This window comes from Cariama cristata, unplaced genomic scaffold (assembly GCF_000690535.1).
Source record: "Cariama cristata isolate BGI_N322 unplaced genomic scaffold, ASM69053v1 scaffold17383, whole genome shotgun sequence".
Classification (NCBI taxonomy): Eukaryota; Metazoa; Chordata; class Aves; order Cariamiformes; family Cariamidae; genus Cariama; species Cariama cristata.
In genome coordinates this window covers 8,643-21,872 of record NW_009606839.1, presented here as the reverse complement: position 1 = coordinate 21,872, position 13,230 = coordinate 8,643, and the positions used below count along the sequence as shown (strand labels likewise).

Genomic DNA, 13,230 nt, shown 5'->3' with positions numbered 1-13,230 from the left:
GGGGGGGGGCGGAGGGCGCGATGATTATAAATGCTTTAAAAATTTATGGGGAAACTTCTAGATTAGTCGCAGCATACCCTTCCCAGTGTGATAGCTGAGGTCATGTCCAGTCCCTTAAGCAAGAGAGGTGTTTGTGAAGCTGAGCAGTCTGTCTAGGAGCTGTCTGTCACTTTGTCCCCAGTTCTTTAAAAAGCGTGGGAGAATGTGAAGCTTTTATTTTCATGTTGTAGTGAATTTACTGAATATTTATGTTCTTTAAATATTATATATATAATGTAGTTGTTTGATTAAACCATTGATTGCACTGTGACTCTTTAGTGCTATAAACTATTTTATTTTCAAAATGAATTTACTCTTCCACCTTTTAAAGCCATGTAATTTTTTAAGTACATAATGTGTGTTAGGTACGGGTAAGCCTAATAGCTCTAGTAGCCAACTAAAGTCACACTGAAATTCTCAAATTGACAATAAAAGCAAAAATGTTACCAACATCCTGTCGGCAATTCCAGTGCTGCTTCCTCTTACAATTCAGAAAAGAAACCCTTTGGACAGTTCTTTTTGCTCGGTCGTTCACACTGCCATGGTTGTGGTTGTCTGGAGGGAAGGGTGAGGAGGTGGAGGTGACCTCCACCGGTGTTGATCCCAGTCATCTGGCCCCAAGCGTGGCTACAGGCCGTTGACACCAACTGAACTTCCATCCGTTAATTGCCTTGAATGAGAAATAGGCACATAGAAGGTGGCAGCTCTTCTGTGAGCTGTCACAGGCGCTGCTGTTCGCGTCAGATCCCGTAGCGTGAGAAACCGGATGAAGGATTTTGACAGCGCTCGGGTTAAACCCAGCAGCTTTGGTTGTGTTTAACCGTGCATTAAGCAGCTTCAGTAGAGAACAGCATAGGGTAACTGTAATGAGTCACTTGGGTTGAGGTACATGATTAAAAACAAGCAAAGTTTTGTTCCTTTCCTTGTTTTATCTCTACAGTTACTACAACTTCTAACCAGAAGGATGCACCTTGAGTTAAGGGGAATGCTTGTGTACACTTAGAGTCGGGTTTCTTGAGGTGTACTGAACGTAAGCACTCTCTGAGTGCGGAAGCAGGGCCCTTTCTGCCTGTGCTCCTGATGCTCCCTGTGCTGAAGCTGATTTTCAGAGCTGCCTTTAAACAGTTTTAGCTCCTTTAAAGCCTCCCTTGATCACAGATGAACAGAAAACACCCCAAGAGCTCATATGCCCATGGGCAGCTACTCTCCGTTGTCTGCAGCAGGGAGGTGGACATGTCCCTCGGCTAAAAATCATCAGAGGTGCCACTGTACTACCCATGCTGGTAACTAGATCCTATCCTAAAACTTAAAACACCAGAGGATGAGGGAAAATTGTCCTCCAGCTTGCTGATCAGCTGATAACCTAATACTGATTTCAATACCTTGATGGTTCCAGCAGTTAATCAGTTCCGATTCTCTCTGTTCAGCACCAGCCACCTGCGGTAACGCCTGGATCCCACAAAGACTTGCTGCACGTTGAAGGGCTGTCACTAGCGATAGTGGCTAAAGTACTACGCCAAGTATCAGCTCACGCCTGGTGCGACAGCATCAGCCAGCTCTAAGAATTTAAAGCAAATCAGCAGTAACCTTGCCCCCACCGCCGCCATTATCCTAATTTATTTACTCTCTACAGCTGTAAGAGCCAGCTGTGGCAATACAGATTACCCAAGTTGATCAGAACAGCTTTGGGTCACGCTGTTGGGCAAGCCCGAACTTCCCTTTCTCTGCCCCTCCTGCCCAGCTGCAACCACCAAGGGAGAGTTGCTTTGACTTGGAAAAGACTCACAGTACCTTCTGTTACTCAGGAGGCGCTGCAGAAGTAATCACAAATGTTTCCCACAACAGGTTTCAGTTAAAGTTTCTTTTTAGCCTACTTTAGTGTAATTGGAACACTCCCTTTTGCTCCAGTGAACCACCTTGGTGACTGATTCTATCCCATTTACATTAACACTGATGTGAGCCGCATGACACCTGCAAGCAAAGCCTTCCAACAGTCTCTCCACATAGGGAAAAAAAAAATTAGGGAACACGCAAACTTGTGTCTCTCTTTCCAGTGTGATCCCAAGTTATCTTCGGAAAAGAACTATAAGCACTACATTTTTGAAGGAAACTCGGTTTGTTGTTGTCTCACCGCTGAAGTGCAATCTATTATCCCTTTGGTAGTCTCTTTTTTTTTTTAATTAATTAGGGCAGAATGAAAATAACTCATTACCAAAGCAGTCCTGAATTTAAGATGGTGTAAGAGGCAGTAACTTAATTGTTCCCAAATCAATGTACAGAGGTATGTGAACAAAGTTTGGGGGAAAGAAAGGACAACGTCAAGCTTATTTGGCTGGAATGCTGCCATATATTTAAGGAAACCAGAACCAACTACCAACACCGAGCATCTCTCTGCTCGTTCACAGAAGAGATCTTTTTCACAGCTAAGATTGTAGTATTGACAGATTCGTAGCAAAACTTCACCTAGAACTTCAAGTTGTGGTGCCTCATCACTGTTCCTTTTTGCAGTAGACAACCAAGGGTAATTTCTGAACAACCAACTACCTAGGGTGACGAACACAATTCACTAAAGTTTGGTTATAAACAGAAGTTTCAGTATCAGCCACGTAACCAGTCCTCTCTGTTCTCACTTGGGTCAGGTCCTTGCTTGTAGGCAGAACTACGAAAACAGAATTGAATGCCACATTACACGTGTGATCTGGAGTTAAAAGTGCACCAAGTCAGGACTTTTCTAGCTTGCTTAACCTGAGATCGCCTTTTATCCTGTGATATTTTATCACCTTAACATGACCCCTCTCTGAATTGTGACCAGTCAGGTTTTAGGAATGATTCATTTGAGGAATATTCCGTTTCACATTAACCTCATGTTCAGAAATGCGTAAGACTTTTGGGCCCCCTCCGCCCTTCTGGATTCTGGCTAGCAAGAAGGCTTTAACAAAGACTCGGGAGCAGCCACAATGCCTGTGTGAAAAGTGGATGTGAGCGTAAAAGCAAGTAACTGTCTCGGAGACCTTCTCACAGTAACAGTACCTTGACCCCACGACGCTGTGATCAGGGGTAAGTTCTGCTACATAATTCTAAAACGCCTTTTCAAATTAAAATCGCAGGCAACTCAAACTTGCAAAATCCAGTTTGGGAAGAAGTAGTGGCTTACTTGAACAGGGCGTGCTTGCAAGTCTGTAATATCCTGATCTGTGAACAAAACGAGTTGCATTAATCAGCTGCACAGCAAGTAGGGTAGTCTTTTGCAAGCACAGTGGCACTGACTCCAGATTTCTCATCTTCCAGAAACTCAGCATCTTCCGCCTTGCCGTCTGCAGCGGCTTGAACCTGTTCTCCTGCCTGGATGTCTTCGGGTAGATGGAGAGGGCCTTCTGCCTGCCCCCCCGCGTACGTCGGAGTGCTGTACTTCATAAGAATAGTCTTAAATTGGGCCAAGGGCGCATTGGTGCGAACTCCCATAGGATCAAAGTGGGTTCTGCTTACTCTGTATCCAGCTTCAGAGAGATAGTTTAAGAACTTATTTAACCTAAAAAAAAAAAAGCCCAAACAAAACATTTCAAAAGGAGTTAATACTAATTCGATACCAATTATGTATCAGTTGTCACGGTAACAGAAGACTAGAACTGAAATGAAGCCCTTACTTTGGCATGTTCATTCCTTTAATACTGTGTCTGTGGATATTGTAATAAAACGCAGGGTGCTCAGCACTGTTCTCAGATTTCTGTCGCTTGGCTGCGTTCCGAATCACTTCGTCGCTTTTTCTTTTTCCTGGACCACAAAAAATGCCAGCGAAACCAGTGACTATTCCACGAGACCACAAAAAACGCCAGTGAAGCCAAAGACAGTACATACCAAAAAAACACCACATAGCAACTACGCCTTTGTGTCTACTTTTATAAGCTACTATTTTGCAGAGGTAAAATCTAGCCTGAATTTAATTAACATGCTATTTTCAGTCAGGAAAGTTTCACAGAGTATTTAGCATTCTGCTTTTACCAGTGAATGTGATTCTGGATGAAGGTAAAGTAAAATCAGTACAGTGGGAAAATAAATCCTGAGTACCGCTATGGTTAAGTATAAAAAAAATAAACAAACGTGAAGACTAGGTTGGCTTAGCCATCGCTTAAACTATAGTTTAATTTGAAACTGCTAGAGCTCCACCAAAGCAATCTACTTACCATGTACCAAGTAGGATTCTGCGGAAGTATTTGGTGTTTTAATATATACACCACACTCTTCTGGAACACAATTAAAAGTCAAAATTAATTCTACTGTAAGACAGTAAAATAGCAAAATGCCTCGGTTAAAGAGAAAGAAAAATACCGCATTCTGGGCTAAAAAAGGCAGTGTAGGAAGAAGCACACATATGGGTAACTTTTCCTTACTAACTCAGTAACTTTAATTTAGAGGGGATGTTCAGAATACACTTTCATTTAATAGAAGAGCATTCCCATACAGAAAGCCCCTTCTTTTGGCACACTGACGTGCAATCCCTGCGGAGTACACAGAGCATGACAGCTGCAGTCCTAACGGCACATGCTCTCGGGTCGAGACCGGGATCGGGATACACCAAAGAACTAACAGACACGTAATACTTCCACCTCCTTCAGGGAACGTGCCGGATTTCCCGGCAGCCAACCTGTCTGCGTTACACTGATTTGGTTTAGGATCCGTCATACTGATAAAAGATGTCTAAATCCAGCGCTCTGCCTCCAACAGACCCTCCTCTTTGTACGGCACCAAAGGTCATCTGACAAGAGCTGACAAGTCCCAGGCTGCATTTCATTTTATGGATACAGTTAGTATACCGTACTAACTAGCTGCTGTTACTAGGAGGTTACCAAAGAGCAGCATCTCTGCGAATCACCACAAAGCCAGTCCTTTTTGAGAACGGTCTGTCATTTTTCTTACCTTGTTTGTTCTCATCATAAGGACTATGGGTAGAAAGATGTTTTAAAGTTGTGCACTCTGCTTCGCAAACTAGTGTCTTCAAAAGTGGCTGAGCTTCATCCAAACCGTACTGGACAGCCTCAAACAGCATTCTTCTGAGGAATCCAGTGTTAAAGAGGGCTCCGGACCTATGAAATGCAAGACAAGTGAAAAGTTAAGGCTCTTCATGAAAGCAAAAAAGTTGCTCTAAAAGTTCTAAAAATCTCTTGCCCAAATTGATCAGCAATTACGTTACACGGAAGTGCTGCAGTCAGGCTGTGTCCTTCACTTGGCGATACTGAATTGCTTTGTTTGCAATGACACTAACATTGGTCTTGTGTTTAAAAAAGATCACGATCTCGAACATGGTAATTTTATTTCTGCCCTACTATGTTGAGAAAATCATTTAACCCCCACCAGAAAGGTACTGTCAATTGTTAACTGGTTTTAATACCGCTTTGAAACAGTTAAAAGATTTATTCCTGTTTCTCAGAAAAGAAAAGGCTAAGTATTAATTATCAAGCAGTGTATTATTTACTACAGTCAGCACATGTAAGGATTTACTTAAAGAAATTCTCCACAAGTATAAAGTGTTGCTTAACATTTGGCAACTAGAGGTTCCCCTGTGCAGGACATACTTCCTAAGTTCCACTCAATATGAAATTGCAAGTTTATTATTATTTATTAACTGGTTTGAACTCTACGAACAAAAGCACAAAGTGAATACCCTACTTAAATTCAAATCAATTAAACGTTTCCTGAATTCCTCCCAATTGCTGTACTACCTTTTGTAGCACTGCAATATCCAGCAGACTTGCATTTTTATTACACGACTGAATGGCGGACCTCCAGAGGTCCTTCCAACCTCAGTTATTCTCTGCTGCTCTGTTGTGGTCTGTACTTACCAGAGAGGACCAAGAATTACTGCTGTCTTCCCAGGCATACTGCCATGACAATCGCAAGGCAGCTGCTGATAAGGGTTTTCTACAACAGACAAACAGGGTTTAAGTTGTTTTGAAGTCGTCAGCAATGCCTGCTTTACTGGAGGGAGATGACATAGATAAGGAAGTAGTAGCTTACTTCAGGGAAGGTAGTTGGAAGGGCAAGCAACAGCAGAAGCGTGACACCGTCACCAACACACGTCACTTCTGCCAAGCACTGCTTATGAGAATTTAGCGATTGATGACTTGATCTTTAATCATTGTTAAAATATTGAAGGAAGGAAAAAAAAAAAAGCCACAACACTTCCTGTGCTTCTTGGCACCTTTCAGGTAGCCTTCCTACACTTACAGCAGTAGCTGTCCCAAGTTAACAGTAAATCTCAATTAAAAAGATTTCAGACATCAGCCAGTTACATCTACAAAATACAGCTCACCTGCCAGTTTTCTAAGCTGTAAATCAGCTCGCTTGCAATTAAGGTATGAAGTAAACAATTCATTTACTAATCAAGATCTCTACCATAACACTGTACTTATCAGTTACTCATTCCTGTTCTTAAAACTTCCTTTTTTTTTTTTTTTTTTAGTATCTTTTTAATAACAAGCTCATTTCGTGCTTGTGCACCTGATGTTGAGCAGGGCACTCAAAGACACCACCAGTTAGTAGTCAGCCAGCCAAGAACCTGTACCTTCAAAAGAAGGTTTTTCCCGTTATATTCATTCCGGCTACCATCTGGCTAGTAGCTACCTCCTAGCTTAACTTTTGTCTTCTACCTCTGCTAACTCCTGTACAGAGACAGCCCACAAGCAGTTGGTTTTTAACCTCGACGACGCCTTCATTTACCACCACGTGTTAGATGGGTAACAGGAACGTTGCATCCCTCTCCTACCACGCCTAGCGAGGTATCTCCATCGGGCATTTACGGATACTGCCCAAGGCCAGGCAGAATACACCCTCGTCGGAGGGGGAAGCGATACTGTTTAGTCCGCTACATTTTCAGGTAACGGAAATGAAAAGCAATCTGACACCCAAATCTATCAAAGCTGCCACTGCCTGGAGGAACCGAACGGTAGCAAAGGCTGTTCCACTCTTCCTGCCCTTCACTGAAAGGACAGATCCACGGGTGTATTGGGCATCCTGGCAGCTTCAGCAGCTACAACTAGTTGGAATTATCTCCTGTCTAGAAACAAATCCAGGATATTGACAGGAAAATCCATGCAGACAACTTATCTAACCCACTACCGCAAAGCACGGTACCTTCTCCACCTCATACAATACGTTCATTGTTATATTAAAGGGAATTATTACTTTACTAAAGGGTTGTAAATATAAACAAGGCCTAAACAAGCACGAAACGGTGATACAGGAATCAGATCTTCTAGGAAGTACAAAGGAAAATCCATTTACCTTCTACCATATTACCCTCTTTCTGAAAAATCCTCTCTTCACACCACTGGCAATGGATGAGGTATCTTATTTTCTTTGCTGAATCATCCGCAGGAGATGGTCCCCTTAAAACTCTGACCACTACTAGAACAAAATGTTCTAGCGCTACTGCGAGTAAAACTTCAATGCCTTTGTTACAGCGAGCTGCAGCTCTACGAAAGAAAAACAACCACAAAACCACGTTGTACTGAAATCAGCAGACTGAGATTGCCACGGATGCCTGAACTTGCCGAGAGATTCTTGAGCTCATCTACTTTCTAGAAAGAGATACTAAAGATCCAAGGAAGTGAGCAGGAAAAAGTTCTGTTTCTTGAGCACCTAGTTGTGTCTGCTTCCTGCAAGGCTAAGCAAATCTCGTTTTACTACTTCTTATCGCATCTAGAAATACTGTTCTGCCATCTGCATCGTCTTTCTATCCAAATACCTACCTTTGGCCAGGATATTGTAACAAAAAATCTAAACAAACGAAGTGAAAATCCGCGAAAGCAGAAACGTAGAGGGACACACGTGACGGTAAACCGTCAAATGTTAACTGGAGGAGGACTGTGGGAAGGTAAATGAGCAGTTCCTGAATAGGTAAGCATTGGGAAGGAAGAAGAAATCTTTAGGGTCTGGAGTTGGAGCACGTAACCCAGAATGCAATTAAAACTTTGCTTCAGCAGCATTATCTGTGTCTACGAATATTCTGCAGGGAACAGCTTCGCATACGCAGGGAGATAGAGAAGTAAAATCTAAACATATTCGTGTTGGTGGTTTTGCTCTGGCATTCTCAAGACCTCTGCGCGCTTTATTTCATCCCTTACCTTTCCTGAGCGGTTGTCCCATTCTCTTGCCTGTATCTTTTTTCCCCAATTAGCGACCAGGTTTTGTGCCTTGATTTATTCAACAGGCCGAATTTACTAAGAATACCTATATGCAAATGACTAATTTCCCACATCAGTAATTACATGTATCTTTTTAACCTCAAGCACAAGGATCTGAAGTGAAAACCAGTTTCCACTGAAGCAAGTCTAACTGTAACGCTTAGCTAGAAGCCATTCAAGCAGCTTAATTAAGATTTACAAAGTCCTATGCAGCACTAAAATGACAACATTGACAGAGGAATAAAAGAGCTTGCAGACAGGCAAGCCTGGGTGTTCCTTTTTCTATTACCAGCCCTCCCCACTGTCCCAAACCCGTATCCTATTTCTGCGTGTTCACCTTGCCCAGTCTTTTAGTTTAAAATTTACATTATCCCATACCAGCACACATAAAATATGAAACATTAATTTCATATCAAGAAGTCTGACTTCTAGAATTAGGGAGTTCTGGACACTGAACATGTACAACCTACAGCAGCAATGTGAAGTTTTTTATCGCTAATAATTTTCTTTTTACCGTAATTTGAGCTGATTTAGCAGTACCTTGTCACCGCAGCAATTACTATCCTGGCTGCCAGTTCCTTGTAGTACTCTGTTCTGACAATATTACATCCATAGTGACGCAGAGCAACGTGTTGCGCCTTTGCGTACAGAGAACTGATGTCTGTGGATGTCAGTGACACGATTCCAAGATTTCTCACATTTCTAAAGGCAGAATCCAGGTAATTCACAGAAGTTCCAAAGGGGTCCAGATGGCTGAAAAGAAAGGAAGTACCACTGAGTATCTATAAATGCTCACGAGTTTAGCTTTAAACTGAGGAAAATGCTATTTTATAATCTTCACCTCTGGTCGCATTTAAAACAAAAGGAAGAAAAGGGACTAAAATTTACAGCACACCTCTCAGTGTCAAATTGTGAGAGCCAGGGAAGCACTGTGCTGGAAAATACACATCACCACAAAGCCAGCAAATACTTTTTTTTTGTGTCCTGACCCACTACCTAATTCAGGTTACAAGAATATTGGCCCGACGCTTACCTTCATCCTTAAAACAAAGAGAAACTTCTCAAACCCAAAATGTCTTCAAATGTATGCATTCCAGTTCACATACTAAATAATTAGCCTAATTCTCAGCCTGAATACCTGCTGCTTAGATCTGGATGTTAATCAATACCAAAAAAATCCAATCACTTATTCTGATGTCTGTATAGGTTTTGAATGTACGCATCTATAAACCCAACTTGGAAGAATTAGCCTACTTTAGGCTAATGCAGAAAATGAATGTGCTGCAAGATGGATTAAAATAAGAGATGCAATAAAGTCCTACAATAAGTTGCAAAGGTATGAATTTGAAACTAAATAAATGCTTTAAGAAAAAAAAAGACTAATTTGACATTTCTTTTCATCAGACAATGAAGTTATTAAAAAAATACATAGTTTGGCTTAAAATTTTCATGTACATTTACAGTCCATTCTGGATGTCAGAAGGGCTTAATATTTTTCCAGCGATTTCTCAGACATTTAAGATTAAAGTTCTGTGCCTACACTATTTCTGGGACAACAGAATTACATTTAAAATACCAGGGGACTCTTGGTTGATTCTTTCACTCCAACTTCTCCAAATAATCATATACTGGGAGATGGGGTGGGGTGTGTCAGTATCAAACCAGGAAATTATTAACAGAAACATTCAACACTTACATAAAATCAAATGATCTCAAATGCATTATAACGTTGGCATCCATTTTTGTCACCTCAATGGTGTCAGTATTTTCTTCTCCATCTCCCATAGGTTCATGGTTTTCATCTTCCTTAGTGTTCAGTTTCACCTTCATTTTGTTTAAATGGCAGTTTTCCTGAATCATCGTCACAGAATTTTCGTTACAATCGTTAATTGTAACTTTCACAGAGTTTCTGAGATGCTTGGCCCACTGTAATCCCATTATACCTAAGGGAAGACAGAACCGTGACAGAATAAGGAGTTGCGTTCTGGGTTGCTAAACTCGCTAAGAAAAAAAAAATCATCCTTTTAAATGCTCATAATACAGAAGTGTGTCTCATGCAAATTTTCTCACGTTCCTGCAAAAACGTGTTGGCGACCTTCTGCGTCAGCACAGAGTGACAATGGGATATGTAAAGGGACGGTCTGTTTGTCACCTTCTTGTACGATACTTGGGGCTATCGATGGAAAGACCTGGGATTTTGGCAGCAAGTTGGACTCACAAGCTGCAGGAAAGCCCCTTGCCTTGTTTAACACTCCGGTGTAGCAGACAGACTCCCGTGACACACCACTGTAAAGCACTACCACAAGAATAGGTACTGGGAAGATGTTTAGGCTGCCTCCAAGTGTTTTTTGCCGACTTCCGTAGTAAAGTCTATGATTCCGTTGTAGGAGTGCCGGACAGGATGCACTTGTGAAGTCTGGCTGAGTTCAGAATGGCGATAAATTCATTGTCAAGAATTTTTATGCAAAATGCTAAGCAGTTACTGCTGTTCTCAACAACGACCCTAAGTTTACAGTAGCTGGCTGATAACGAGGCAGCAATCCAGATCGCTTCAGATTTTTGTTCCAGATGGTTAATGGACACTGATGTAACTACTTTACATTTAGTTCATGTTGAGAACTTTTTTAATCAATTAAGTGATTATTCCGATACAGAGGCTTGGATCCGTCACCATTTTTAAACTGTAGGTTGATTTTACAGCCAAATGCCACAGCCGTGGAGTCACAAGAGATCCGTGACCCTGGCCACAAGTTTAGGAAGATGCCATTTCATGGACATTAAGGCAACCGATTTTTAAGGAGACTACAAAACTTTGATTTAATATTATTTACAATTTTTTTTAAAGGCCTATTACCAGGCTCTTGACGGCTGGCTTTTTTTGTACGGAAGCTAATGACTGCCTGCCTAAGGAAGAAAATTACTGTGCGCTTCACATTATTTTTGAATACGCAATGTCAGTAGCTACTGATTTCTGCAGCTTCATACTACTGGATATTAGCCAAAAAATTAAAGAAATTGACTTTACCCGTGGCACCAAAAGCATCCAGGCATTCTATCGGTTTACGTTCCTCAGCTAGAACAGCTAGTGCGCAGAATATCAATTGCCTTAAAAATAAAAAAGAATGGTCATAGTAAGGAAGTTGAGAAGATTTTTTTCCTTCCTTTTCCTTATTTATTTCCCTTGCACATAATACTAGAACATTAAGCTGAACTCTACCCTTTACACGGAAGAATTGTAAATCAAAAACCTCAACTATCCTTAAAAGTTTAATTCCACCGCAGGGTATTCACAAGACAAGATCCTGAATCAACTTACCAGTTACTCTGTCATTGGAAAAAGTGGCTCTAGCATTCAAAAGTAAATAATGTTCTTAGTTTCCTGGCATGATCTGATAGTACCCTACTAATGGCTCTGTGTTTAAAAAGATGTCAGAAATTACTGTGGAGCAATGAAATTCCACTGTGTTGAGGAACAGGCCTTGTCTGTTTCGACATGGCCATAGCCTTAGTCGCAATGGCCTTCTTCAGAGGCATGCCTTCGCTTTCACAGACGTACCTGAGGTAACTTTAAACCCTGAACCTCAAATATTGACAGCACCGAGAACATGTGGGGTCAGCAGGGGCTGAAGGGCAGTCCCATGCGTTGGTGTCAATGCTCACACCTTTCAGTTGTGGTACAGATGCCATTTAAGACTCTCCTTAAAAAAAGACAATGTTTCTCCCTTCATCTTTTTTTAATGCAAATAATGAGAAGACATTTGAGAGAATCTGAGTCTTAAGAGACAAAGGCCTAGAATATGACAACTATAAATTACAGGTATGCTGCCGTTGAGTTAGAGAGAGCAGTGACTATCCGTAGTATCTTGCAGAGCTTCACAGAGAAACATCTTACATGTATCCAGTGAGGTTCATTTTCAAGTGTGCTCCTTTCAAATCCTGTTTTTCTCCATAAACTACTCGTTACAGAAAAATAATTGCTTCAGAAATGACAATATTTCCCATATAGTGTTCTTGGATTTAAATATTACTTGTCAAGAAGCATTTTCTGATAAAAAAATGTTTCTCCTGCCCTCTGAACAAAAGTTTCGCAGGGTTTGCTTTGCAAAACACATGAGTATTTTTCACTACAAACTCACCACCCCTCTGGTGTATCCTCCCACTCCCTGTTCTCTTACCTGTTGAGTTTCATTTTAGGATTAAAATAGGAATCTGTTTTCTGAGGTGTGGAGTAGTTGGGAAGAACCTGCACATCTGTGGCTGACTCTTTCAGCACTTCACGAGACTTGGGAGCAGGAACTAGAAGCAATTGTGGGGGAAGGAAAGAGTTAGTGAGAATTGACATTAACATTAGCACATTTGACAAATGAAATGGAAAATTTACTCCCATAGAGCAAGAAGGCTGGGTTACGCTATAATCCAGCTAGCACACAATCAGTTAACAAGTATGTGGGGGGAAAAAAAGCAGGCAACAATTTATCTTCTAGTCCTAAGAGTGGCAGATAAGGATCAAGCTCTCCCACAATTTTTTTCCCATAAAACATCAGATTTGTTTCTCAGTTGGAGCTCCTCTGTATCCACTCAAATTTAAGAAAGCAAGCCCCTGAGCCTGAGGCGTAGCATGTTTGTTTTGCACGTTCAAACATAATACATGGCTAATTAATTAAAACCCTATTAACATAGTCCTGAATGTATATCAATGAACTGCAAAAATGCCTCGGAATCCTTGATCTAATCTCTGTCGGTTATGAAACAGCTTCACGAAGTGTATATAGACAGCACAAGCACAGGGACAATATCAGCTGTTAAGCTTTGTATAAAGCAGTCTGTGGCAAAACAAGCTTTCTGATCTGACAGCTGTACACACATGATGTCATTCCTCTGAGCAATTTATCCTCCGTCTAACAGGAGCAAAATTTACCCAGGAACAACCAAGAAAAATTTGTCAGCTATCAACGAGATACCTTTCAGCGCTCAGCCTGCCTATCCCTCAGTGCCTTCCAATACACAGACT

The 13,230-nt window shown here is 41.3% G+C and overlaps 1 protein-coding gene across 1 annotated transcript in view; it reads right to left on the bottom strand.

Annotated features, from left to right (window-relative positions):
* Nucleotides 1-3,252: 3,252 nt before the first annotated feature.
* TRMT1L (tRNA methyltransferase 1 homolog (S. cerevisiae)-like) overlaps nucleotides 3,253-13,230 on the bottom strand; it is a 16,323-nt gene continuing 6,345 nt past the window's right edge. The window contains exons 6-15 of the mRNA XM_009696514.1: nucleotides 12,395-12,515; nucleotides 11,245-11,324; nucleotides 9,916-10,162; nucleotides 8,760-8,972; nucleotides 7,318-7,508; nucleotides 5,877-5,955; nucleotides 4,954-5,120; nucleotides 4,221-4,280; nucleotides 3,684-3,810; nucleotides 3,253-3,568 (exon numbers count right to left, since the gene is read on the bottom strand). Of these exons, the coding sequence (XP_009694816.1) occupies nucleotides 3,253-3,568; nucleotides 3,684-3,810; nucleotides 4,221-4,280; nucleotides 4,954-5,120; nucleotides 5,877-5,955; nucleotides 7,318-7,508; nucleotides 8,760-8,972; nucleotides 9,916-10,162; nucleotides 11,245-11,324; nucleotides 12,395-12,515 (1,601 nt within the window). The remainder of the gene's footprint in view (nucleotides 3,569-3,683; nucleotides 3,811-4,220; nucleotides 4,281-4,953; nucleotides 5,121-5,876; nucleotides 5,956-7,317; nucleotides 7,509-8,759; nucleotides 8,973-9,915; nucleotides 10,163-11,244; nucleotides 11,325-12,394; nucleotides 12,516-13,230) is intronic.